Raw genomic sequence first — 26,315 nt, 5'->3', positions numbered from 1 at the left:
GGAGAAGCTGACTTTTTGGCCTTGTTTTTTATCATCTGGCCAGTTAAACAGGGCCAGCCTGCTTTGGTGCTCCAATGCTCTAATCCTGATAAAAACCTGTTTGGTTTTTTAAAAACCAGATGTGGTACAAATCTGTTTGAGGACAATCAGCATGACAGTAGGTCACGCATAAGTAAGGATGGGAGTGTGATTAGGACATAAGAATGAAATACACACTTGAAGAAAAGAGATAAAGAATAGGGATTGCAGCTCCTGGACTCCCAGCTGTTTTGGTTATGTTGGGAAGGTAAAGTGCTCTTGAGCCTGGTTCTATTGTACACATTTTATCATTCATGTAACAGTCAGAAGGAAAGAGAAGGATGGGAAATAAATTGTTAACTGCAGTAATGCTGATGACAACTGTTTCATTGTAAAGCCTCCAAAATTTACATTGTTCTGGTGATGTTCCATTTCTGGAATAATCATTGGCATCACAGGGCCATGCCAGGATGCAATGTAGCCATTATGATTTCAGCCCATGGGCTTGAGCAAAGCCAGAGTCCAAGCCAGAAAATAATGGTTATATTTTGGACCCTCTTCATTACAATATGAAGGAGAGCTTTACTGCTGCTACTGCTTCCTCCCATCACCAGCCTTGATCTCTGGAAAGATTTCAAATTAAGAGAAACAAAAGATTTTCTATCCATTTTATATTTTTTTCCCCTCCATGTTGCTCTCATTTTTCTGAATGGCAGGACCATAACATCTTAATAAAAACATTTCAGTTATCATCCTAGGCTGCTGTTATTTATAAAGTCCAGCATGGTGTGTCTGGTTGAAGCTGCCTCATGCTGCTCAATGGCATCTTGATGTTTACTTGTGCCTGCTGCCTTTTATACAGACACTCTCATCCTGCTCTGGTACTGCTGTCTGCTTTTAAGATGCACAGTGAATGGTGATGCTTCTCTCTACATATCAAACATGATGCATCCCTTTAGATTTTATATTTCCCTGTGCCCCAGGTGCTGCTATTATCAGTCCTGACATCATTCATTCAATATGATGGCTCCTGTCTTTGCTTTTATCTGTTATGGACAGGAGACTAGGAAGTATTTTATCTTCCAAGCACAGCAACATATTTTCTTTCAAAAGTGACTTTTCTCTCTCTCCATTTCATCCTTTCTTGTCTAATATCTTGCGTATTATTCTTATCCCCAATCTCTTTGCTACACAACCCTGTTCAGTTTTGTTTTTCCTGTGTTTCTCATCCCCTGCCATTTTTGTATCTGTGTGGGACACAGGCTTATTGCAGTACACTGAAATGTTCCACTGACCTTATCAAGGCTCATGTTAGGACCAGGTAGGATCTCTCCATCCATACACGTGGCTTGTGCAGAGTTTTGTGCAATTTCTGAGGTTACTTTGCCCTCAAAGCCAAAATGTCTTGGCAATATAAAAGTAGAGGGGGAGGGAGTACTGTAACAAACAGATCAGGCTTTTGAACAAGAGAATCACAGTTTAATTATTTGAGATATCTCTGGGTAGTACTCTTGAAAATTAGAAGAATTTCTGGTACTTTATATAGAGCCACTGAAGTGGTGTTTTTTACTGGAATTTTTTCTGGCAATTGTTTTGTAAGTTGCCACCAGTCCCATCCAAGGTGGCATGTAGTCTTCCATGTGCTTTAAAAGAGAAAAGACATGTAAAGCGTTTAAAGCAAATATAATAGCTTGGAAGTGTGTTGTAGGAACGGCCTTTGATTTGAGTAGTGAATTTCATTAAATCCTGCCAAACATTCAAAGCCAGTCTCGGCTCTCCAGTCCCTTTATTTGCCATCAGCATTTGAAATCAGCTTAATATTTTACCTTCACCCTTGGCTGCAGAGCATAATGGGCAAACCCATTATCTGTGCATGTCATCACTATTAGGAAAGAGAGAGAAGGAATGAAGGGATAAGGAGAAACAGGACTGGCAGGGAATTGGCATGTTCAAAAGTAAACAGATTTTAGCAGAATGAAGGAAGGACAGAGCAGGGTGGGAAAAATCAGCCTCTTGTAATTAAATTTGAGTTCTGCATGTCCCTAAGAGCTGTGGATACAGCCAAGCTGATGGCTAATATTTAAAGCTTTAAATGAGCAGAAATGTTAATCTTTGAAGGGACAAAGCTGAACTTTGTCTCTAAGCTCTTGGCTTTATGTAGAGATGATACCTCCTTTCCAAACAGCTCATAAGAACTTCCAAATTATTGTTTTAGAGTTGGATTACACTTCTTAAACTAATACTAAGCACAGCAGCACCTGTGAACTGCAGAGCTGGGGATTGTCTTGTCATAGTCACCTCTGAAAAAAGTCACATTTTGTGTCAGAGCAACAGAATTGGTAGACTGTATTATGGACTTAATTAGGAGTTTTTCTTATGTGACATATCCTGGGATTTCTTTATAATTGCTGAAGGAATAATCAGCATTTTTAGGAGCTTTTAGTTTAGTCTAAAAAATGAAAATTGAGTTTGGCAGTGGCTTAAAATTAATCTCTGTATTTACTGAATCCTTTCAGCAGTTTCTATTTCCCTGCTTTTTTCCTCCCTTTATGTTGGACTCATCCAGTGGGTACCAAGGCATTTTAGCAGAGGGAAGTGTGGATGGTTTGAGGAGGGACAAACTAAGGTCAATTCCCACAGGAAAGGGGGATATAGTAGGTTTGGGGTGTGACCAATGACAATGATGAGAAACTCTTTCTGTAGGTCTGAAACAACAAGACTCCCTTCTGGTTTTTTTCCTTGATATTCAACTAAAACACGGGAATACAAGTCCAACTATCATTTCCCCCTTCAGAATAAAAATTCTGCTGTTATTCTCACTTAGTTTTGCTCTCTGTGTAACTGTGATGGAGGAAGATGTCACAACTTTATGCCGAGGAAGTTATTTGGTTTTTTTTGGGTTTTTTGCTGGTCACATTGGAGAAAGAGGTGTTTTTTATGCAGCCCAGTGACTCTCTCTGTGGCATTGTACCTATAAAAGGGAAGCTCTGTAGCCACACAAATCCTTGGCAGAAATACAGCTGCTAATCTCAGCTGAGCAGCTGCTGTCCTGAAGATCAGGAGAGGTGAGCCTAAAGGTAACTTTATCCGAAGAGCCCTTAGAAAACACAACGGAAGCTGTCATGTTTTCATGCAGAATTTTTGGCAGAAGCCTCGCAGCAACATTTGCTGACTTCCCAAGTGTTAACTATTGCCAGTGTTTTCTGATTTGCTGAGTGAGTAACATGGGAAGTATGGATTGTGAGGAAATAAGGGAATTCAGATAACTAAAAGTGGAGTAAATTCGGAATGGATATTGTGGTGTTGCCAGAAACTCCAAGACATCATTAAAGATATATGAAATATCCTTAGTGACTCATTATTTCTTGGTCTTCCATTTTTAACCAGTTCTCCATTATTCCTACTTACGAAAAATTAAAAAAAAAACAACCCAAATCATTCCTGCTTTACAACCCTTTTTTTCCAAGCATTTTGCAAGGCATTGATGATGCCCAAGATGCCATATGCAGCACACCCTGACCTCTATCGATACCCCAGCAGAACCCATTTCTATTAGTACATTTATATTTTAATTTCAGCAAAGCTGGATGCTACTCCATAGCTAGAAATTCATCCAACATTTAGGATATTGTAGCTTTTTTGAACAAGAAGCACCCCAATTTTGCAGTGCAAATGGAAGCATTCTAGAGGATAGTTTGGAGATGATGGGGACCTACCACAATATCTCATATGCTGGAGGGTGGATTCCTGAATTTTATCACTGCACTGTGATTTGGAAATTATCAACCAAATTACAGCAAATCCTTTGAAGAGTGTTAGGCTCTGATCTACACAGTCACTAACAAGGGAGATGAGTTGAATTTTTCAGAATTGCACAGTGCTGTACTGCTCCACATGGTCAAGTATCCTGACAATCTTCCACTGATCATTGAGTCAGTAACAGAATATGTTGTAACTAACCAAGGGAAATGCTTCCTCAGTGCAAATCTGGGATTCTTATTTAGCTTTTTATCCAGCCTTTGCAGTGAACCTAGGTAATTGTTCTACATAATGCTCTAGCAGGCATCATGATCTCCTTGATGGGCTTTAGATAGAGACATGTCTTGTGAGAAGAGAAGCTTAAATGAGACACCCAGCTCATCTCATTGAAGTACATTCATGTTTCAGACTGGTCAATGAGATTTGAGTGCCTGTCTTCAATTAGAATGAGTAGAAGTTGGATGTGCTTGTTTCCTCTGGGGGTTTTGAGAAGCCTGTGCTCTATGCAAGCAGCATGAATTTCATAGCACAGAATTTAGAATGTTTCAGAAGGCTTCTTTCTAAATGGCCTTTTGATTTGTGCCTTCTTAGGTAAGTGAAAAACTGCATGTATTTGCAGGATGGCAATTAAGTGAACCTTAAAAGGAAAGGAAATTAAATTAGTAAAATTTAACTAGTAAAATTAGTACACTGAAGGAACCTGAAAAATAGAATATGGATTATTGAGTCATTCCAGCCCAATATTCAAAACCATTATATCTATGTTCTATTGACATTCCTTGTGCCATGGCTTGCCAGGATTGGAAATGCTTTGGAACCAGCTTTTGTTTTGCCAGTTTGTGATGTGCTGCTTCCTGATTTCAGCCTTCGTTGCTCACTGAGTGGAGATGATCTCAACAGGCAGTGGCTGACACCCAGCTCCCAGCTGCATCCCACAATTTACCACGCCAAAGGTCTCCTCTACTACCTGAGCAGCATTGGCCGGGCTCCTCTGGTGAGTCTCTTCCAGTTCTCTTGTGTGATTCTGCCAATGGATTGATTATTGTGCTTGTGTGAACAGCTCTGTTAGGGAGCTGGAGTGATTTGGGAGCATCATGTCCTGTTGCACTTTCATCTTGTGGGATTGTTTTGGAGGTTTTGAATATTTATCACTTATTGAGTCTTCTAACAAGCATCTCTCTTCTAGCAAGCATCTTCTAACAAGAATCTCTATATACCTGGAATAAAAATGAGAAAATTAATTTCTGAAAGCTCTTTATATCCTCAAAGCGCTCCAACTAAGCTCAATATTATGAGCAAGTTATTGCTATCTTCATGAAAGCATTAGGAGAAATTCCAAAAAGATTTCGTCTAAATGGACTGTGCTAAACCCCATGCAATCACAACCCTCAAAGTGTGTGAGCCTCCCTGCTGCTTTGGTAATGGGGAAAGGATTGTGTTTGGGGGCTACCAGAAATTCATGAGGTGGGTCTGGGATCCATCCCATCTGCTCAGTTGCCCAGTAGAAGGAAAAAGTGGTTCTGAGACTCCAGGAGGAAAACCACAAGGAACTTCAAATGTTGATGAACAGATGTGGATCCAGGGACTGGCAGGTTTGTTGGTGATAGCTACAGCCAGGCAGGAAATGTCCAAGTGCACCAGAGTCCCTCTGGGTTTGCTGAGAAAAGCCCCAAACAAGGTGAAAATGTCTCTGATCTTCTCTATGAGAATTCTTGCATAATTTAGTTTTTGTCTAAGCTGACAGCCCTGAAATATATCTCTGTAGGCTGAGGAGTATTGTTGAAACTCAGAGTTGCAAACTGAGTCACCAACGTTTTCCTTTGGTTCAGAGCAGTGTGGGATGAGTCTTGTTTTACCCCGTAATTTGCTGTCTGGCCTCTTTTAGTACATGGCCCTCCTTGTCATATTCAGGTGCATAAAGTTGAATACTCAGTACAAGTTTTCATCATTGTTGAGTGAAGGGAGGCTATTGATCCTACCATCTCCCTCACTCACAGACTGCATGTCAGATTTCATAAACTGATTTTTCTTTGCCTTTGAAGAATGCATTGATTTTAGTTTATACATCCTCAAAAATGCCTTTTCCCTCCTTCAGAAGAGAGTTTGGGGGTGGGATTTTTTTTGTTTGTTTTTATTGGGTTTTCTTTTAACCTATAAGATCTCATGGAGCTAAGTTCACTGGTAGCCAAATGATTTCTGTGAGCTGATTTGGTTTAATTTATCCTAGGGATGTGCAAGCAGTTTCTTCAAAGCAAAACAAAGCTGCTTGAAGGAGAAAAGCAAAGAACTTTAGCAGCCCTTCAAACCAAGGCCACTTTAATTCTTTAGTTAACAAGAAAACAGCCTGTTAAATGTTTTTTTTTTTTTATTTACCTTGTTGCCTGTGGGAACCCTAATGGGACCAAGAGACTGAGTGCACTGGGACATTGCAGAGTCTCATTCCTAGTGAAGAGCAGGATGCTCTAAAAGGGAAAAGGAATTTCCAGTGGACCAGAAGGCTCTGAGCAGAGTTTGCTGCCTCTCAAAGTCATTATATGAAGCTTGGAAACAAGCACAGCCTGCAATAATGTACTCATAGGGAGGAAAAAAACCTCTAAGCATGCCTGCCTCAAAACTGGCATTTAATGTTCTGTCACAATGTTATTAAGAAAGAGACTTGACACAAAAAAAGAGAAGTCATTTCAAAAAGTTCAGTTTTCCAACAGCTTTTTTTACTTTCCACTTTATACACTGCTTTTCTTTTATTTTAAAAGGTACCTGGTTCTGTGACTCATAAGGAGTGTTGTTTTTGAGCTAGAAGGCAGTCCTTACCTTTAGGATGATCAGTATGATCAGTGCTGGCAAATAACTTCAAATAGATTAAAAAATTGTGCATGTCTTTGAGTCATATCCCAGTGAGTGCAGGCTTGGGAGCCTGACTGGTTTGTGTGTCTCAGTGTCCCAGCCATATGGAAGGACAGGCTGAAGAAAAAGCACTGGGAGGTGCCAAATCTGCTCAGTGCTTGCCCAGACATATCCCACGAAAATTTCTGTGTTGGGCGCTCAGACTCCAAAATATCTCTTAGCCTTGGCTGAATGGTGAGACATAAGCTACCCCGTGGTGTGAAAATCAGGCAGAAGGATGTGCTGTAGAGAATAATTGAGTATAAACATTGGGACTGGCTGCAGTATCCAGTCAAATTAATTAAAATGTAGTGCTATGCAAGTATTTTCAGTGTTTTCAGTGGCACTGACGCTTCTCCTGTGGAAGCTGGTGACACTCAGTGAAAGATTCCATGGCCTGAACCAGCTGCCATATTACAGAACCTGGCTTTAGTACACTTTTACCAGCAAAGAAGTCTCAATCCAGATCTGTCACTGTAAGGACCTGCCTGCAGGCTTCTTGAGGTGCAGAATTATAGACCTGCTACTTATCAGGCAGCTCCACTCTCTGATCATCCCTGCATGGCTTCTGATAAATAATATTTTAAGCAGATAATATATTGTCTTTTTGTGTGCTGTAATTCTGTAAATTGTCAGGTAATTGATAGGCAATTGAGCTGAGTTTTTCTGCCTTGAAATCAGACAAAAGCTGTAAAATTCTCTTTGATATTCATAGAAGTACATTCTAGGTGGTAACTGTGGTTAACCTAAGCTATGACTGTGCATTGCTGGTAGCTTAGATGAAGCACTAGCTGGAAAAATGCCTGTCATTAAGAGAATTAATAAATGCAGCTCTTTGGAAGGAGGCATTCCAGGATAATTGTGTGTGGATCAGAGCTGTTGCTGGGTAGGTGGCTGTTCACATGCTCCAGGTGTGGAACCTGCAGGCCCTCAGCCCCACAAAAAGATCTGGAGGTGATGATGGTGTGGGAAGGAAGGTTGACAGGACAGAAACCAAAGGAAACAGCAGCCTGTAAGCTATGGGATGTGTATAATTGTCCATCTGACTGGTTATTACGTGTGCCTCAGCACCTCCAGTGTCAGTGTTAGAAAGAATGTACATGCTCAATTTCCAGATAAGTAAACTGACATGCTTTAGCTAAACTTAGTTGCTGTGGAGCTGGTAAATAAGCAAATGAGGGTAAGTCTTGCCCTAGCAGTTGGTGGAAGAATCTCATGTTCTCCATCTGTTTCTCCCCTCTTGTGCATGTATTTAGGTAGGAATATGGGTGGGAGTGTTGATGTGCTGGAGGGTGGGGAGGCTCTGCAGAGGGACCTGGACAGGCTGACAGTGAGTGCGTGTCACCCTCTCCTCCCAAGCTGACAGGACAAGAGGGAAATGGCCTCAGGTTGTGCCAGGGGAGGTTTGGGTTGGATATGAGAAAGAAATTCCTTCTCTGAAGGGTTATCAAGCATTAGAAAGGGCTGCCCAGAGCAGTGGTGGAGCTACCATCCTGGAGGTATTGGATGGATGTGCAGTTGGCACTTGGGGATTGAGTTTAGTGGTGGATTTGGCAGTGCTGGGTTAATGATTGGACCTGACGATTTTTGAGATATTTTCCAACCTAAGCAATTCTAGTTTTTGCACCCCATATTTCTCCCCCATCTCCCTGTGGGTCCATAATTTTTCTCTGCCTTCCTACACACCTTTGTTTGTCTCCAACACAAGTCCTGGGAAACAGTTTCAATGAAATCTTGAAGCTCCTTTCTACTCTACAGTGAATGCTGTTGGTTTGAAATGAAATAATTCCTTCTCTTTAGAGATTCTTATATTTTCATTGACAGATTTCTGAATATTCCTGATTAAGACATGGAGAATATATGTAACAGCCATGTGTACATCGACTTCATATCTCAGAGGGCACTGAGATTGATTATTCTTTAAGACCTGGGTCAATATTTACCTCTTGGGTCATTAAATTGTGATTTTCATTTCCATGGGAATCAATATCTGCCTATAGAGGCAATCAAAACTTCCGCTGAATTGGGAATGTGCCTTGTGCCTCGTTTATATGACAGCTGACATGAGAGATGGATTGGACAGACAGATAAATTAGTGTGGAATGAGATTATTTGCCTTGAACGTGGGTCATTTTCTGTGCTTGACTTGCAGGAATCCATGCAAAGGTCTGGCAATACAATTGCACAATTATATTTTCTTGAAAATTATGTAGCATGGGTTTTTAATTTAAAGAAGACAAAGCAATGATTAATCATTTGGGGAGGCATGGATTTCAAGTCCCGTGAGGATAAAGCCGGAGTTTAGGAGTTTAGAAGTAGAAAGAGCCTGACAAATTGCTCCGTTGTGGTATCAGGAGTTCTCATGAACCCTCAGGTTCCTGAGTTGCCATGGATTCTCGCCCAGGTGTCACGTTTATTTCTGCTGCAGACAGAAGTGCACTAGGCTTGACTCTGGACCCCTGAGATCATGTCAGATCAAATAAATAAAGCAAGATACAAGTGACTAATGAGGTCTGACACAGGTCAAAGGCACGCCCAGAGTCCAAGCTACTCTGAAGAGACCTTAAAAAAAAAAATTAACACCTCCCTGCCATAGTCTAGCAGTGGATATTATGAAGAACCAAGAAACCTTTCCAATGTTCAACATTTCGCCTTATTTTTTCCTCTCTCTAGGTCTTCTGTGACTACCATGGGCACTCCCAGAAAAAGAATGTGTTTCTCTATGGCTGCAGCATTAAAGAGACCTTGTGGCAAGCAGGCTGCATGGTTGACACAGCAGTTGTCACAGAGGATGTTGGCTACAGGGTAGGTCCTCTTGGTTCCTTCCTTAATTATCAGCCTGCATGTGCTTCTATATTCTTCTATATTTAAAATATTTAAGATAAGGTCACCTCAGAAATTTTAGCAATAGGTTGCAGACTTTCCTTGCTCCAGAGGAATAATAGTCCAGAGAATTCTGAGTCACATGTTATATCTTCATGCACCAGATATTAGGGACACATTTACTGATGGTGTATTTGCTATTTATTTTATTTCAGTAAAATGATGCACTATAACATTTGGCTACATGCTAATAGAACAGAGATATTTTTGTGTGTTTTATAATTTCTAAATATACATACAATTTTGTCCTCACCATCCTACCCATTATATGAAAATAAATCGGAATTATGTAATTTTAACTGAGAAGATCATGGTGTCCCACAGTCCTCCTAAACTGAATTTCTTCATCACAAAATGCTGCTGGTCCCACTGAAAACATGAGATAATTCAATGCATGCCAAACAAATCTATCATAGTGAAGCTATCTCCAGAACAAATGTTTGGTGTCACACCCAAGATTTTTTTTTTCCTTTTGGAATCAGAAAAAATTCTAAAATCTATTTTATTTCTGCTTCATGGGAGTGTTGTGTTCATCAAACTCTCCTTTGAATTTCCTGCCCATCTCTCTCTTCTTTTTTCTTTCTTTTTATTTTTTCTTTTTTATTACCTTTTTTTTTTTTGTATCTATTATAATGATATTTTCCTATTCAATAAGTTTTTTCAGGAAAAAGAAATATAAAGTCCAATTCTGGTCTTAAAAAATGTTAATTTCACAAAACATTAATTGTGGCCTTAAACTGATTACAGCTAGAGCTTGGATCACTAAAATCTGAAAGCAGTTGAAGAGTCTTTGTCAGTTTATGCCTCTGTATAATTTTTGCTACTTCAGCATAAATACTCAACATCCTTCCATGAGATTTTCATGTTTTCCATGCTTATCTTACGGAGTTGCATGTAAAAAAGCTGCAACTTTACTGGTGGAAAGTACCCCAGTGCTGGCTGTGAGGGGTCCCTGTGGCAAACATTGATTCCTGAGGAAAGCAGGGAGGATTCCCACATCCAGGGCATTTTTGGCTGTGTTTGAATTCTGGGGGCTTGCAAAGGCTGAAGAGGGCTCGCTGCTGCACAGACAGAATTCAAATGTTACTGTCAGCATGTGGAGCCTGACCTGAATCTGCAATGAACCCAGGGCTGTCCAAGAGCACTCTGCAGTGGCCCATGAGAAAGGTTTTTATGGCTCAAATCTTTGTTTTTGGATGAAATGGGAGCTGGGTGCCTGCTGCAGACCCAGCCTATGGATCACCCTCTCCAGCTTAGGCTGGGGGAGCTGGGTCTGTACAGGGACACATCTGCAATTCCAGCCCTATCCAAGGCTGTCCAAGAGCACTCTGCAGTGGCCCATGAGAAGGTTTTTATGGCTCAAATCTTTGTTTTTAGATTAAATGGGAGCTAGGTGCCTGCTGCAGACCCAGCCTATGGATCACCCTCTCCAGCTTAGTCTGGGGGAGCTGGGTCTGTACAGGGACACATCTGCAATTGCAGCTGGCCTCAGAGCTGCTGCCTTGCCCTGTTTGCACAGCCTTCTTTCCTGCCTCCTCTAGGTAATGGGAATTAATCTGGCCTCCGTGATTGATTTTCCTCCACAGGAACAGAAACCAAATACCTCAAGAAAGTTATGGGTTTTGGGAGAGCCTTTGCCTCATACGTTATAGATTCAGCTGTAGCCCTTGGCAATGTACAGTCAGAGTCCTCCCTGCCTTTAATATTTGGTGGCCTTGGGTGACTTGCACAGCATTGGCACCATAATCCCAACCTTTTGATAAACATTCCAGGCCCCTTTGACAGCAATCTCTGCTGGGACATTAGTAAAGAAATATAACTGGATTTTTTTTGGAATGGGATTGGAGGTTTATGGACAGGGTCCAGTGTTAGTGGAGCAGCTTCCTTTGCTGCCACACATGATAAATCCAGCTGCTGAGAGACAAGGAGCACAGTCACACTGCTGCACTATCATAAAAGCATCCTTTAAAGGAATGTGTTTTCACACAACATATATTATTGAAAGATAATTAACGAGAAGAATCAATGGAGAAGAAAGAGCCATTAGTGTGAAATCCAGCGAATGCTGGTAAAATGAAAAGAATATTAAATTTGGGTTTGCTAATGCTTCTAAATGAGTCCTGTGTACAGAGACATTACTGTTACCTGCCAGTATTTTTATTTAATTAAAAGTAAAAGATTGATTATGCATATAATTTGAATTGCTCTAAAAAACTAAACTGGATTAGGGTTCTGATTATTGTATTTGACGTGATAAGTTTACAAAATTTTGTGTGTGGGTTCAGATAAGGGCACATACAATTCACATACAGTTGTGCTATGCTTCTGCTGCATATTTTTGATTCCTTCTCAGTCAAAATCCAGGAAAACCTGGAAGCTGTGCTGAAGCCATACCATTTTGTGATCTCTGTGCAGCAAGTAGCAGGCTGAAGGCAGTGCAGAAATGTTGGATGCTTTATCAAAGGCAAGAAGTGAATTTCCAAGGTTTCTCTGTTCAGTCACAGGAAAGAGAGTGCTGCAGCTCTTAGTAACTCACTGGAGATCTTGACTCAAGATTGAGGCTTGAGGTGATCTCAGACTTAAAGTGAAGTTTCTTGCTTTGTTCTAGTTTTCTCTGCCGCAGTTTTTTTGTGTGAAAAATGGACTTCATGGAACTGGAGGAGACCAGTGATGGCTGCAGCCAAAATACACTGAAAAATGATAAATGTATAAATGAAAGATATGTATGGTTATGTAGTTTGCAAGAGATTTTGTAAAGCAGTTTAGACCAAATATGTATCACTCATATCAAGCATGTTTTAGGAAAGAACATTGTTCATTCACTTTCAAATCAAATATTTCCATAGAGTGATGTGAAGTAAAGCCCAAAAGAACAGAACTACAATTCCTCAGAATTAATTGGGGAAGCTGAAGGTTACTGGAAAGTGAAATTAGCTGGTTAGTTTTCACTATCCAAACTGAATGAAATTCAAGAGTAAATGCCACTAGCAATATGTGGGAACTCCTTCTGTAGGATTCCTTACAGTTCAGGTGTTTGAGAAAACTATCATAAAAGAAAGAATGAACATTCTAATTTTGTTTGGTCTCCTCTAGGTGGATCAAATGGTGTTTTGCACATGTTGTGGTTGGTGTAGCAGCACTGAAGTTCAGACACACGTAGACATAACCCACAGGCATGTGTGTGTATCTAATGGTCCAGTCTATTCATTAGCACTAGGTGCGCTCCATGTAGCTGTTATCTATTTTTATGGAGTATAAAAATAACACATTTAGCCCTCTGTAATGACTAAGTAATTGTTGCCACTTCACTGATGGAATATTTGATACTTCAGGTGTGTTTATAGACTTTGTTGAGAAATATGATTTTGAGAGTAAGAAAATCACTCAGGGCTAAAATGTAATATTTTCTGGCTTTATTATTACTTTTTATTGTGCTTCTTTAAGTGAACTGTATGCAATGCATTGTTTGGACCTGGAAGAGAATATTTTGGTTTGTTTCACAATGCAAGTTATTTAAACGCCGAGCTTTATTTTCACATTATTATATGTGACATTCTATGAGGAAACAGATCCCCTTTCTCTGCTCTGTACCAGCTTCAGACAAAATTCCTCCCATGGCTCAATCCCTTGTCTGACCCTGGAATTATGGTGGGAGGAGATATAATAGAGCTGTAGAGGGGAGAATAGGGATGTCAGGTACTGAGCTATGACTCTTGGCAGCTCAACAAGAAGGTGTGGGTTGGTTGAAGCAGCTTGAGAACAAAACTGACTTCAGCACTTCACCCAAAGTATTTGGTGCACAAATGTTTGATTTGGAGTGAGATATGTCAAGTCTACAGAAATTTTAGTCTTTGGAATGAAACAAATGTTATAATCTGGGGGTTTGACATGAGATGGAGGTAATGCACCGGTTGGAGCTCTCGGTACCATTTGATTATGGACACACTGAAAGACAGTCTCAGTATGTCTCTCTGTATGTGTGTGTGTATAATATCAACACGTGCACATCTGTACAATTCATTTTCTCACAGACTCTTCCCAAAATCCTGGATAAAGTGGCCCCTGCATTTGTCATGAACAGCTGCAGCTTCCTGGTGGAGAAATCGCGAGCATCGACGGCCCGTGTGGTGGTGTGGAAGGAAATGGGGGTGCTCAGGAGCTACACCATGGAAAGCACCTACTGCAGCTGCAGCCACGGGCTCTACAGAGTGAGTAAACCTTTCAAAAAACCCTCTGCCACTGTAAGAGCCTAAATGAGGGATGCGGGACTCCAGGGGCTCTCCAAAATGCAGTTTATTCCATCCAATACATTACAGCAGCCCAGGGTGGTGGGTGACAGAGCCTGTGCCCACAGCTGTCAGCTCCAGCTGCAGGCAGGCCTGGAGACCCTTTGGTTTTGGTTTCAATGCATTATAGACTTTTCTTTGCTGAGCATCTTAATACAGTAGAACCAATCTATACCTTAACTATTATCTATAGCCTATCATAACTACTGTAATTACCATATTCATGTTACTGTTCTCCAATCACTAAAAGTTGGTACATTACAGTTTAAGCTAGAAGTTGTTATTCAGTTTTCTTGCTGTGGAAAATTCTGAGACCTTTTTTCTACTTGCCACATTTGCTGATTTGTTTGCCTGTGCCATCTTTCTGCTTGGTAAAAACATCTTATTTGGGGTGGGTTTATCCTTTGCTCTAAGTCATAAAAACCCCTTCTAACTAACTCACCCTTTGCTTCCTTGGTTATCCAGTAAGGCTGGCTCAGCAATTCTTTTCTTCTGTATCAAAACTTGCTACCAACTCTATTCCTTCATCAGACTGTACATTTAAAAATCTTTCTGCCAAGCACACATATCTGTGAGACTTTCTTGTCAAACTTTCATCCTTCCCAACATGCCACCCTCCTAATGCACATCTCATGAGTTTGGATGGAGGAGATGGCCATTGCTGACCTCTCTCCAGATCCCATGTAGCCAGAATTTCTTTTCTGGGATATCTCGTTCTTTTACCTCTCATTCTTTTACCTTCTGTGCCAAGAAAGTAGAGGTTTGAATGAAACCTCTCTGAGGTTTCATTCAGCAGGGAAATAAAAGGAAACTCCAGTCTGCAGCCAAAAGCACTGAGCTGAAGAAAGGAGTGTTTTAGGGATGATATAGGGACTTATCCTTTACAAGAGCTTTCACAGTCTTGTAATAAAAGTTCTGGCAGATCATATGGACATTTTTGAGCCTAATTCTAAGGTAATTAACTGGAACACTTGTTGGTACATGCTCACTGCCTGAGCATTCTCCTAAATGGCTAAATTTAAGTGCCTCCATGAAAATCCTACCTGTTCCTGGCAGGCAGAGCTAGCCAGTCTAAGGCTACTTTTGACAGAAGTCAATGAATTCAAGTTATGCCTGAGACTGTGATCTAGGCAGACCAGAATTCCACATTAAATGAGGTTGGTAGGACGGGCTGTACTTGTACCAAATGCATCAGGCATCAGTCTGGGAGATCTCCTGGCAGTTTTTAAGCATACAGGATAAAGTCGGGTAATTGTATTTGAGTGATCATAATTCTCCATTCCTTCAAATATTTTTTTTTTTTTCTTTTTCTTATTCCAAACCTGTTGCTTTCATTTGAAAGGCTTCTACATTTCACCTCATTTCTTCCACTAGGGAGCAATCCTTATCTGTACAACATTAATAAGCAGTTAAGGATCCTGAAAGACCCTTAAGGAAAGAGCCATTATTACAAATAACAATTAATTAATAAGACATTCAAATTATTATCTTTGTAAGCTCTATACTAATCCTTTTACCTCTCTGTAGAATGTAGCAGGAAGTATTCAGCTGCTGTTTTAACTATGCTCTACTATACACACATCAATTCCAGGAGAGGAAATGCAGAATTAAAAAATGGCAGACAGTTAAAATCAAGAGAGTGCAATGCCCAGGGCAATTATATCTAACACTCCCTGCTCCTGAGAAGTGCTAATGGCTTTTTAATATGCACCACAGGTCAAGAGAGTGGGTTTGACTCTTTTTAGACAGTGGGGGAAATCTACTTTGACTGAAATCAATGACAAACCTCCAAATGATCTCTGTAGAGTAGGATTTCACTGATTTCTTAGATAACCACAGTAAGATCTAAAACCAGTGACACGTCAGATTTTATCAATATCTAGTGACTTGTTCTCCATCAGCATCTGTGAGGCCTTTAACCAAAGTTGCTTCATGTGTGTAATTAAATGCTTAAAATAGTAGGAAGAGAAATCTCTTAAAATGTATGAAATCATTTTTTATGTTCCTTCTTGTCCTCTTTGTTGACACTGATCAGGGCCACAACCAACCACTGAGGACAAGAGCAAGTTCACATATGAGGGTTGTGACTGGTGAGAGAATCCAGTGTTCCCATGGCTCTCAAGGAAATCTGAAAGCTGTAAAGCAGTTCTGAAATTTCCATTATGAATGCCTTGAAAAGCTGAATCCTAATTGAATCACTGGGTTGTGCTTATGAGGTCACATATTCATTTCTGATTTATAGAGTTGGTGGGGTTTTTTTTGTTTGGTTTTTGTTTGTTTGTTTAGGGTTGTGATTTATCTCAAAGATGGAGGATACATCAATATTTCCATTATGAATAATTCCTTCACCATTTCTCTATTATAAGGAAAATACAAACACTTATTGCAGCTTCTATGATTCAGGCAGATTTCCACGATTTTTTCCTAATGCATTAAGTAGCCAACTTGTTAGTATCAAAATAGAATATAATTTCTTATGTTGATTATACTGGAGCTGCATATAAATACATACAGTATTTCTTCCAGAAAGTGGATACTTATAAGCTATTTCCTCTTCTTTTTAGTGGTCTTTAGAGTTGGTCCTATTTACTTGCTCTTACAAATGGATTAGTAAGAGTGTGGAATTGACAGACTGAACTGAAGATTTTGTTGCATAAATACCATTTAATCCTCAGCTTCCATCTGTCAAGCCAAAGCTACTTCATCAGTATCTTGGAGCCCTAAAATCATTCTTGTAAACTGGAAATTAATTACATAAGAGGTCATGCTTTTCTAGTGGCTAGAACACAAGTTTCTCACTCTTGGACCATGAAGCTGGATGTGCGTCCGAGCAATAGAATGACACTAATTCTCAGGCAGAAGATGTCAACATCCTATACTTAAGGCTTTCTGACATTTGGTTTGGAAGATCTGTTTAACTGTGGATCATTGAGTCAGTTTTCCAATGGCATATGACTGATCTCCCTGTGGGGATATATCCAGAATTTCCACTGGACAAGCACACCCCTATGTTTTGTTACTTTTACACCTCAAAGTACAAACAGCAGGTAGGATTTAAAAAATCTTGTTAAATGCAGCAGAGGCTCCCAAGTCCAGCATCATTCAGTGAATCAGTGGTCAGACTTCTATTAGAGAGCACCAGACCTGATCTTTAGTTTTTTTTTCCATCTTTCAAGCTCTTTTTCTCTTTTCAATTCAAGAAATGAATTCATTGAAACAGCTGCTTTGCGGGCTGTGAGCATAGGTTCAGCACTTGGAGCTGTACAGACATCTGATGGGGATGGCCCAAAGGATTTAGGAAGAACAAGAAAGCTGTAGAGAGGCTTCAAGAGGTTAAAATATTAATTGCACAAGGGTGGTGAGTGTACCTCACTCATCTCAGGTCAAGGAAGGGCTAAGGTAAACCAGAACTTAGTTTTCCTCATAAAAAAGCTGTGAGTTTTTCCCCTGGAATGTGTGTCCCCTCTCTTGGACTGAAATTTTAAAATACTTTAGTGACAGAGAGGCAGGAATTGGGTACTATTGATATGTAAATGAGAAACAATACTGACCCCAGCTTTCTTTAAAAGCCATTTGATTTCAAATGGAGAGGAAAATGGAAATGAAAGGAGAAAAGAGATGGTTTGTCTGACGAATCTCCCTGTCTTTGTGATCAATGGAAATGCAATAAGCCAACTACCCTTAAGGAACCGAAACATAAAACTAAAGAAACTATTGATCTTATCTAAGGTTTTGTTAAACCTAGGAACAAGAAAAGAAGATGGTAAAATATCCAAACTCTTTTTCATCTTGTCTGGATTGCCCAAATCAATCTTTGAGGAGCCCTATCTCCATTTGAAAGTTGCTAAAAACAAAGTAACAAAGTTTCACAGGGAATTTTGTCTCCTTTTTCTGCAAACCAGAAAATATTAATAATAGAATGATAAACCCCTTATCATTTCTTTGCTCACATGATGACTGTCTGCACAGGTCCCTCATTGGAGGTTTTACCCCTCCAGCTTAACTTGATTTCAATTTCTGCCTCCGTTTTATGGGATACAGAGCCCCCTTCTCGTCTTTGGTTCTGAAAAGTCTGAATGCAAGGCTGTGAGGAGCTCTGAGTGCAGGTACAGCCATGACCCAGGAAGATTTGCTGTTCTGTCATGTCACTCTCCTTCACCATTCTTCCTGATTCCTCGTTACCTCACCTGCTAATTAGGGCCCTTCCATAGCAAATTCCGCTGTGCTGTTCCATTCATTATTGCATCCATCATCCTCCAAGTTAATGCCTTTAGTGCCAGGGTGTACAGCTGAGTTCCAAACCATATGTCTTGGTCATAGAGCTAATCTAAAAAATTGAGTTTCATGCTCTTTGTGTACATGTTATGTTGGAAAAGTGGTTTCCTTGGCATGGTGTGCCTGATGGAGGAGTTGGGGAACTAATGGAAATAGATTTTAGCTTTTTGCTTCAAATGGATTATAAACAACAAGGGGTAACAAATTAGTTTTAAAATTATTGCAGGTATCTTGACAGTATCCTGTAAAGGAGATTTTACTGTTGGTATGGGGCTCTCTTTGAAGAAAGCTTTTGGGAGAGCTGAGAAATAAGATCTTTTTTGTTTTTTCCTGTCCATTTTAATTCTTCTGAGAGGAATTGAATAAACCCAAATTTTCTCGTAGGACTTGATTAGAGGAAGAAGCCATCCCTTTGGATGGAACTGGAGATTCAGCACTGAGAAGTGTGATCATAAGTTCATAAGACACTCTTGATATTAATTCAAAAAATCTTTGCTGGACAGAAGTGGTGAGAGTTAAGTTTAATTAGAAGATCTAATATTATCCAGCCCCTGTAGCCTGACCAGCATGGGCTGACATATTTAAATGAGTGATGAAGTATTTGCCATGGAAGATTGGCTGAACTAAAGGAATATGCCAAGATGAAAGCCTCCCCTCTTTCTCATCCTTCTCATCCTGGTTTGATCTCTTTCTGCCCACATGAGCCAAATTGTTACCCATGTATGATGGACCACTGAATTGCAGCACTATTTTTTCATAATTATCAGTACACAATTAAATATTTTCTTTATCTCCCTTTACTTTTGAAGATTACTTACCAAATTTCTGTGAGGAATTTTTACGTATCTTTTATTCATAAGCAGTTTATTACAGTTAATAGTCAGAAATTGAGTTGTTTTGATGGAGTTTGCAGGTCACATGGTGCTGCTTCTGTTCTCCAATAAGATGTATATTGTTGTTGTAATTGAAAGTCTGGTGCAGAAACTTGCAAATAATTTTAATTTGGCCTGTTGCCAGTATTCAGCCACAAACAAAAATTATTTCAGCAATATTCTTGCCATAAATCATGTTTGATAAGTAGCTGTAGACAGATAAAATAAAGAAATGGGATGGATATATTCTATGCTTTCTGGTGTACATTTCTGGAAAATGATTACATCATCTTTACAAGTTTTACAGGCTCTTTGCCATTTCTGATTTCTTTTGTGCCCCAGAGCTTATACTTTTCCTGAGTATGAGTAAGTCTCAAAAGCATTCAAAAGCTTCTTTTATAAAAAAAAATAATCTCTAAAACGTGTGTTTTTTAGCTGACCCTCAGTGCTCTAGAGATCTCATTCTAAAGCAGATGCTGAGAAAAAGAAAGAATAATTTTTCTTTCTGATAAGTCTGCTTCCAGTTCTGGTCCAAAGTGGCTCAAATTGGGAGCAGCTGTAACAGCAAGAAAAGTATAGAAAAAACCAGTTATCTAATATTAATCTAAGGACTGATGTTTCAAATTAGGTGTGTTGTTTTTCCCTTTTCTTAAGTTGTTACCCAAGGCAAAACTTTGCGTCCTATTTGCTTTATCTTCCTGCCTCTGTTATTTCCACCCACCCTTTGCACTAATTGATTGCTGATTCATTTTGTGAGATATTCTAATTGTACCTTTTAGGCACTTCGTGGAGCTTTGTAGAAACTAATGGTATTTAAGAAGTGGGGGAAGAAGAGAGAAGGGGGTTCTGAGCAAACAAATCAGGGGATGGTGGGTGTTTGTCCTTCCTGTAGACACTTAAATCTACAAAGTTCTTATATGAAACTCTTACATGAACTGCAGGCGTATTTCCCCTTGTTAAGTGCTTTTTATTGGTTTGTTTGTTTTATTATTTGACAGGATGCTAAGTAAGAAATCACAACTGCACTCTGACGTGTTTGGAGATGTGTTGATTTTAGCTCTCTGTTTGGAAAAACAAATTACAGAACATTGTAAGGATTCTTTGGGCCTTATATCTACATGAAAACCTGAGTTTGTCTCTAGGAACAACCACCCCAACAGATCTCATCTTTCTTGATGGGGAATGAGACAGTTGTATTAAGGCAGGTGTGACCAATACTACATGAGGTGTAAATACCATCTTTGTTTCCAAAAGTCATGGATGATTTTGCCATCTGCTAATTTTTGTTGAGGGTGCTCAATGTTGGCATATGGGAGGGCTATTTATATGCATTTAAGTTAGTCTGTAAAGTTTGCAAGAAGGTAATGCTGGTCTCCATACTCTGTTTTCCCATTTCCTTATCCATCCCAGAGTCAGTTTAACCTGGCTGTTTTGGAAAAGATCAGTTATTGAGCAGGGTCATTTTTCTTATAATTACATCTGAAGAAAGCTTATTTCTGTTTGTTTGTTTTCTGTGAGGATTTTTTTGTTGTTGTTGTTTTTGTTTGTTTGCTTGTGGTTTTTGTTTGGTTTTGTTTTTTCTGACAGAGGAATTGTTTTGGCGATTTCCAACCCTATACAGAGTTAAAACCCATTTTCTGGCATTAGCATAACTGCATTACAGTTTTTGCTGAGAACACTCAGCCCCTCTTTCCACATTTGGCAAGTGTTGGTGCTTTGTGAATGATTCTGGAAAAGCCCTGGGCCCTCAGTCCAGCAGCAGGCAGAGTTTGCTGCTGTACAAACAAACAAATGTTTTCCTTCCACGACTGAACGATTCATTAACTCTTTCAAGAAGGCACTACAGGGGTGGCTGCCTGCTCTGGCCCATCTGCTGAGGTGTCCCATGGATGCTGCATTGAAAGACATTTTGGAAAAAGTCCTTCCCAGCACCTGCTGCAGTGGGTTTCAGCTGCTGCTCAGGCCATCTGCTTTGCTGCTGCTGGGCTGCAAGATCTGAGTGTTGGGAGGTGGAGGAATGTTCCATTGTGCCTGAACTCACACTGCTGCTCGAAACAGGGGAGAAAGACTCTGGAGAAGAACAACACAGGATTTTCTTTAGCCTCCCTGTCCCCAGAGCACCCAAGAAGCACTAAAGCCCAATGAAAGAGTTATCAGGAACACTGGGAAATAGTATTTTATTCCTTCTCAGTATTGCTGAGCACCCAAGGAAGGATATATTGGAATTAATTTATTTTTGTATATATGACACATGATGGTCACCAGTGATAACTGGATCATTAATGAAGATACTTAATTAATTTTTCACATCTTATTTTGATAATTGTTTCTCCTGAGATGTTGAGCCAGCTGTATTCCTAATTTGCTATGACCTTGAGAAGACGTCCCATGCCATATGGTTAAATTACAGCACAATAAAGTATGACAACAGAGGTGAGATCATAATAGATTTGACTCTGCAAAGCTGGGAGGTGTCCAGCCCTGTTGAGATTCAGTGCACATGGCTGACATGTAGAATAGAAAAGCAGAGCTGTCATGCACCTCTTTTTTGGCCCACCCTGTCCCACTGTCATGCACTTGTATTAGCTCTGCTGTTTACCCCTTCTGCTTGTGACTCACCCTTGGAGAGCTTATTCCAACAAATCCTGGAAATCTCCTGCATTCCTTTCACTTCCTTATGATGTTTGCAATGTTATTGGTGTGTCCTAGCTGGTAGTTGGCTTTTTGTTAAATCTAGGGACATAGCAAGCTCCATGGGGCTGGGGAGTAAAAAACAGGCATCATCTTGAATAATGCTTGTCTTGAATGTTGATCTTTAGATTTCTTTTTTTTTTTTTTTTTTTTTTTTCCCAAATGTGTTGTAAACAACTGATGTTTCTGGGGTTTTTATGGGATTTTTCCCCCTCGGCTGCTTTTGCACTTCCCCAGATACTTGGTTGCAAGCCAGTCCTCCCAGATTCCAAAGCTGTACTCCAGAAAGGTTGATAGGTACTGACAGGGGCTATCAAACTGTTTCTTTATAAAGTGGATGAGCAACAAGACTGCACAGAATCAGAAGTGCAAGTGTCCTGTCATATCCATCTTCCAGAATTTGAGAGAACAGAACTTGATGGAAAAATCCCAGGTTTTGACATTACCAATCTGGGCAGCCCAGGCACTTGAAGCAAAAAAAAAAGCTATTTGCTATTGCGCTTGGGGTTGCATGGAGAAGAAATTGCATTTTGTGAGGGAACAGGACATGAATCAATGGCTCACCTCCATATTTTCACCCTGCTGTCAAGTGACTGCTATTGTGTCCCCATTTGAAAATGAACAAAACCAGTGTACTCATGTGGAGACATAAAAACAACAAATGCTGTCACCTTGTGATTGAGGGAGTAGGTTTGGCCATGTGCTGCAAGGAGGAACAAGCTCTCCTGGTATTAAAATCAGTGCTGTCATGCTCAGAAGTCAAACAGTCTTTTGTAGTGCCAGAAGGCTGAAAAATGCCTAGCAATTTATGGTCAGGCTAATCTCTGAATTGTGTTTATTCAGTTTATGGGAATAGCTGAGGACCTGGTTTGACTTCAGATGTTAGAGCCTTAACTACATTCACAGTAAAAATTATTACAGCAAACAGAAAAAGTATGAAAATAAAGCAAACTCAATGTTTAAAGATTATCTTTCATTTTCTATTTAAAATATTATTCTGACAAATCAGACAGCTGCAGTCCCACACACTCATGTGATTTTTCAGGATGAAATGTTACTGTCTTATTTGAAGTCCACTAAGAAATCAGGAATGGCATGACCTTGAATGTCCATGGGATCTCACTCTTCTAAAGACAAACTTCTTGGGAAGGATAAGGAATAGGAAAGCAACATTCCTAATGAAAACTAACTGCAGCATTTCAATGGTGCCCCTTTAAAAGCCCAAATATCATTGCACATCATCCTTTCAAGTTTTCTGGGGAATTACAGCAGCTAGGTTTTTGATCTCTGATGTCTCTGTTGCTTGTTAATCTGGCCCCGTGTGGATTTATTGTACAAATCTATTTGGCAGCTGAAAATTGCCCTTTGATGAAGCTCCTAGTCTAATCGTGAACTCCTCAGGCATGGAAAATAAGAATGGGTAGGTGGAAAAGCACAGGCTAAAAGAGCCATGTATGCCTTTGACTATGCATGGAATTTTAGAGGCATCTAAAATTCAAAGTTTTTGATTACAGGATTTTCTGTAAAGATGAGTTTCTTTCCTCTTAGGATCATAACATTTGCCATGCTGGATCAGATCACTGGTCCACATAATCAGGTATCCTGCCTTATGCAGACACTGTTTCCTCATGGCTCTGAAGAAAACAAAACCTGCCTGTAAGGCAACTGATTCAATTGCACTAAGACACAGAAAGGAAATAATCCTGCCAGCCTGACCTGCCTCTCCTCTGCTTCACACACTACAACATGAGCCCTGATTATCATTTTCAAAACCTGGAATAATGAGCTACAGTCTCTGTAAATAATTATGTGACTTTTTCATTCTCTTCTGTAATCTTTTATCAGACAGGGCTTCCTGCAGCAGTGCATTCTACCAGTTGATGCCCATAATGTGTACATGCCCTCTGTAGTTAAGCATAAACTATATTTTGAAATCTAATCTTCCTTTTACTGGGTCCTGTATCCTTGTAAAATGTGCTTCCCACAGCTGCAGGAGTTCCCAGTTTGCTTGTCTGTCAGCTCTGTATCCACACTCACTGCCATCCTTGTGCCTCTGATATCTTCTGTGTTATCCAGGTCCCCTGCTCTGGTTTCTCCTAAAATCACACTGGATTTCATTCTCTTTACTCTCCAAATCTGCAGATACAGCCTGGTTCCATCCAGCGCTTGTCTGTTTGGTTCATTTCCTTATTTTGTTTCCAATTCAGATTTATTTTTCAGGTGTGCTGAACTCTTTAACTAATTATTATCTTTTCTCTGTTTTTCTTGTACCACAAAAATGGTTTCCATTTTCCCAGTATAGCAGATCTGATTATTATTTCTCTGCATTGACAGTACTAAATTCCTTCCTTACTGACCAAGTGCTGATATATTTTTTTGTTTAAATTAGAGCATGTGCCCTTGCCTGGTACTTTAAACATCATACATAAATAATACCTGTGTGCAAACTGTGCTGGGTGGTGGGCTTGTCCTTGATTAAGAGTCAGCTCTGCCAGCTAGAGAAGGTGGGAATTGCAGGAGTCCACATCTGGAAATTCTGCTCCTACTGCAGCTCCTGGAGTATAATAACAGTGTTCTCTGCAGCACAGCTCCACAGCCTCTCTGCTTTTCTGTAATTCTGTCTCAAAGTTGGACTGAACACTTCAAAAATATTCCAGTCGTAGCAAGAGCAAAGGGAGCTCTGTGCTCCTGCCCTGCTTTGCCATATCCAGGTGCAGCCTGTCCTGTAGCAGGCTGCTGGGAAGGGTATTAAGCACTGAAAACAGAATTTTAATAACAAATTCATGAAGCTTTGATGCTTAGATGAGACGGTTAGTTCTTCTGGTTTGACCTCTTGTACATGATAAGCCTTTGGGCTTCACCCAGGCAGCTTTGTACAAAGCCTGTTAACTTGTGTTTGTGTAAACAGAAAAAATATCCAGGCTGGATTTGAGAATATCACAGGATTGGAAATCTATCTGGTCCCTTGGCACTTTCTAGGTGTCAGTAACTGTTAAATATGATTGCCTTATTCTCATTTGAATTCATCTGCCTGATGTTTTAGCTGCATTTCTGCTGTTTTTCTCTGCTAGTTTAGAGAGACCTTTAGTAACTTAGAGTTTGTTCTCTTGAAGGTATTTACACAATGCAACCTAAGCGACCTTTCAGTCTTTTGTGATAATTAATTAAACATGCTTAATTCTTTAATAGTTTGTCTATATCAGAGCATGCAGGAAAGTGCCTCTGAATTAGCTAAAGGTGCAAGTGGAAATTCTTGTGCTAAACCACATTAAGCTCCATGTCAACACTCTGAAGCAGAATTAAGGTGGCCTTAATTAAATTTGGCTTAACTCATTTCTAAAGTAAATTAAGCCAAACTAAATTGTAAACACTTTAGTTTTGAATACCAGAGTAGAAATGTGTTCTTCTGTGTGTGATAAACTTGTAAAGTGGGGGTGTGCTTATGCCAGATGAACTCTGAGACAGAAATTGATAAGCCTAGCAGGAGAGTTTGGGATGGAATTTGAAGTTTTATGGCTTATCTTTGGGTAAGACCCTTCATTGCATACTGCATATGCATGATGAAATAAAACCCCAAAAACCTGCTGTGATCTGCCTTGGATGTGTTATATTCTAATTTTCGTCTGAGGAATACGTGTGCTGCCAGATGGTGGGAGATCCACAAGTGAAGATATGTGGTCTAGAAAGAGACATTTTGGCACAGCATGCAACGTGCAGGGATGCAGATATTGGGGACAATTCAGAAATCATTTGCATACTTGTCATAAGCAGGGAAGGCTCAGACAAGGCTGAAGATAGTAGAAATAATAATAATAAAAAAAAAATTGATTACTGGCAGCCAAGAGAAGAAAGAGAATTTAGAGACGTTCAATGCTGATGTTGTGTGATACTCTTCCCTACAGAGAATTAGAAAGATATCTCTGAATGTCTTTTGCTGCAAAACAACCAACCACTGGGATATTTTCAGCCAAGTGGTTGTCATAAATGAGCCTCACTTAGCAAGAATGGACAGAGGAATAAACACAGGCACAATGTGACACTGCATTGTCTGTCTAGACCAGAAGTGTGAGATGCAAAGGCACGTTTGGATGATGCATTTTGGGAGCATATGGCAGAGAAATAGGTGGAGTTCTATATGATAGGATTCTTCAGAGCTTTTGGTGAAAAGGGAAGACAAAAATCTTGGTGATTTTACCAGAGAGTTTTTAAGAGGTTTTTTAATCAAGGGAGGAATGAAAGATGATTATTGGTTGCATAAACTGATCTGAAGCAGAACACCTTTTTTGGAGAGGTGAGCCATGTTCCAGTGCTCAAGGAGATCATTTGGATGAGGGTCCCTTGCATTCTGGAGGAAGAGAACCAACCTTTCATAGAGTTGTAGGGGGGCAAGCCATATGAAAACGAATGCAGCTCAAACTCTTTGTCATAAGTAAAATGAACCAGCGCAGAAAAAACTGCAGATGCAATAATTGTTTAAATGTCTCCACACTACTGCTAAAAAATAATGAGCAAGACTAATGGAAATATCATCTCTGTTGATAAGCTTTAATTTAACTGGCTGCTCTGGAACCTGCTAGGAAATATTTTGGAAATTCTTGAATTGAAACACCTCAAGTTTCTGGTGTGTTCCATGCTTGGGGATGACAGA

The 26,315-nt window shown here is 39.9% G+C and overlaps 1 protein-coding gene across 1 annotated transcript in view; it reads left to right on the top strand.

Annotated features, from left to right (window-relative positions):
• AGBL1 (AGBL carboxypeptidase 1) overlaps positions 1 to 26,315 on the top strand; it is a 246,550-nt gene that overhangs the window by 113,500 nt on the left and 106,735 nt on the right. Inside the window, exons 18-20 of the mRNA XM_058033641.1 lie at positions 4,642 to 4,771; positions 9,334 to 9,465; positions 13,575 to 13,751. Of these exons, the coding sequence (XP_057889624.1) occupies positions 4,642 to 4,771; positions 9,334 to 9,465; positions 13,575 to 13,751 (439 nt within the window). The remainder of the gene's footprint in view (positions 1 to 4,641; positions 4,772 to 9,333; positions 9,466 to 13,574; positions 13,752 to 26,315) is intronic.

The sequence above is a fragment of the Melospiza georgiana genome, chromosome 13 (genome assembly GCF_028018845.1).
Source record: "Melospiza georgiana isolate bMelGeo1 chromosome 13, bMelGeo1.pri, whole genome shotgun sequence".
Taxonomy (NCBI): Eukaryota; Metazoa; Chordata; class Aves; order Passeriformes; family Passerellidae; genus Melospiza; species Melospiza georgiana.
This window is presented reverse-complemented; position numbering and strand designations above follow the sequence as displayed.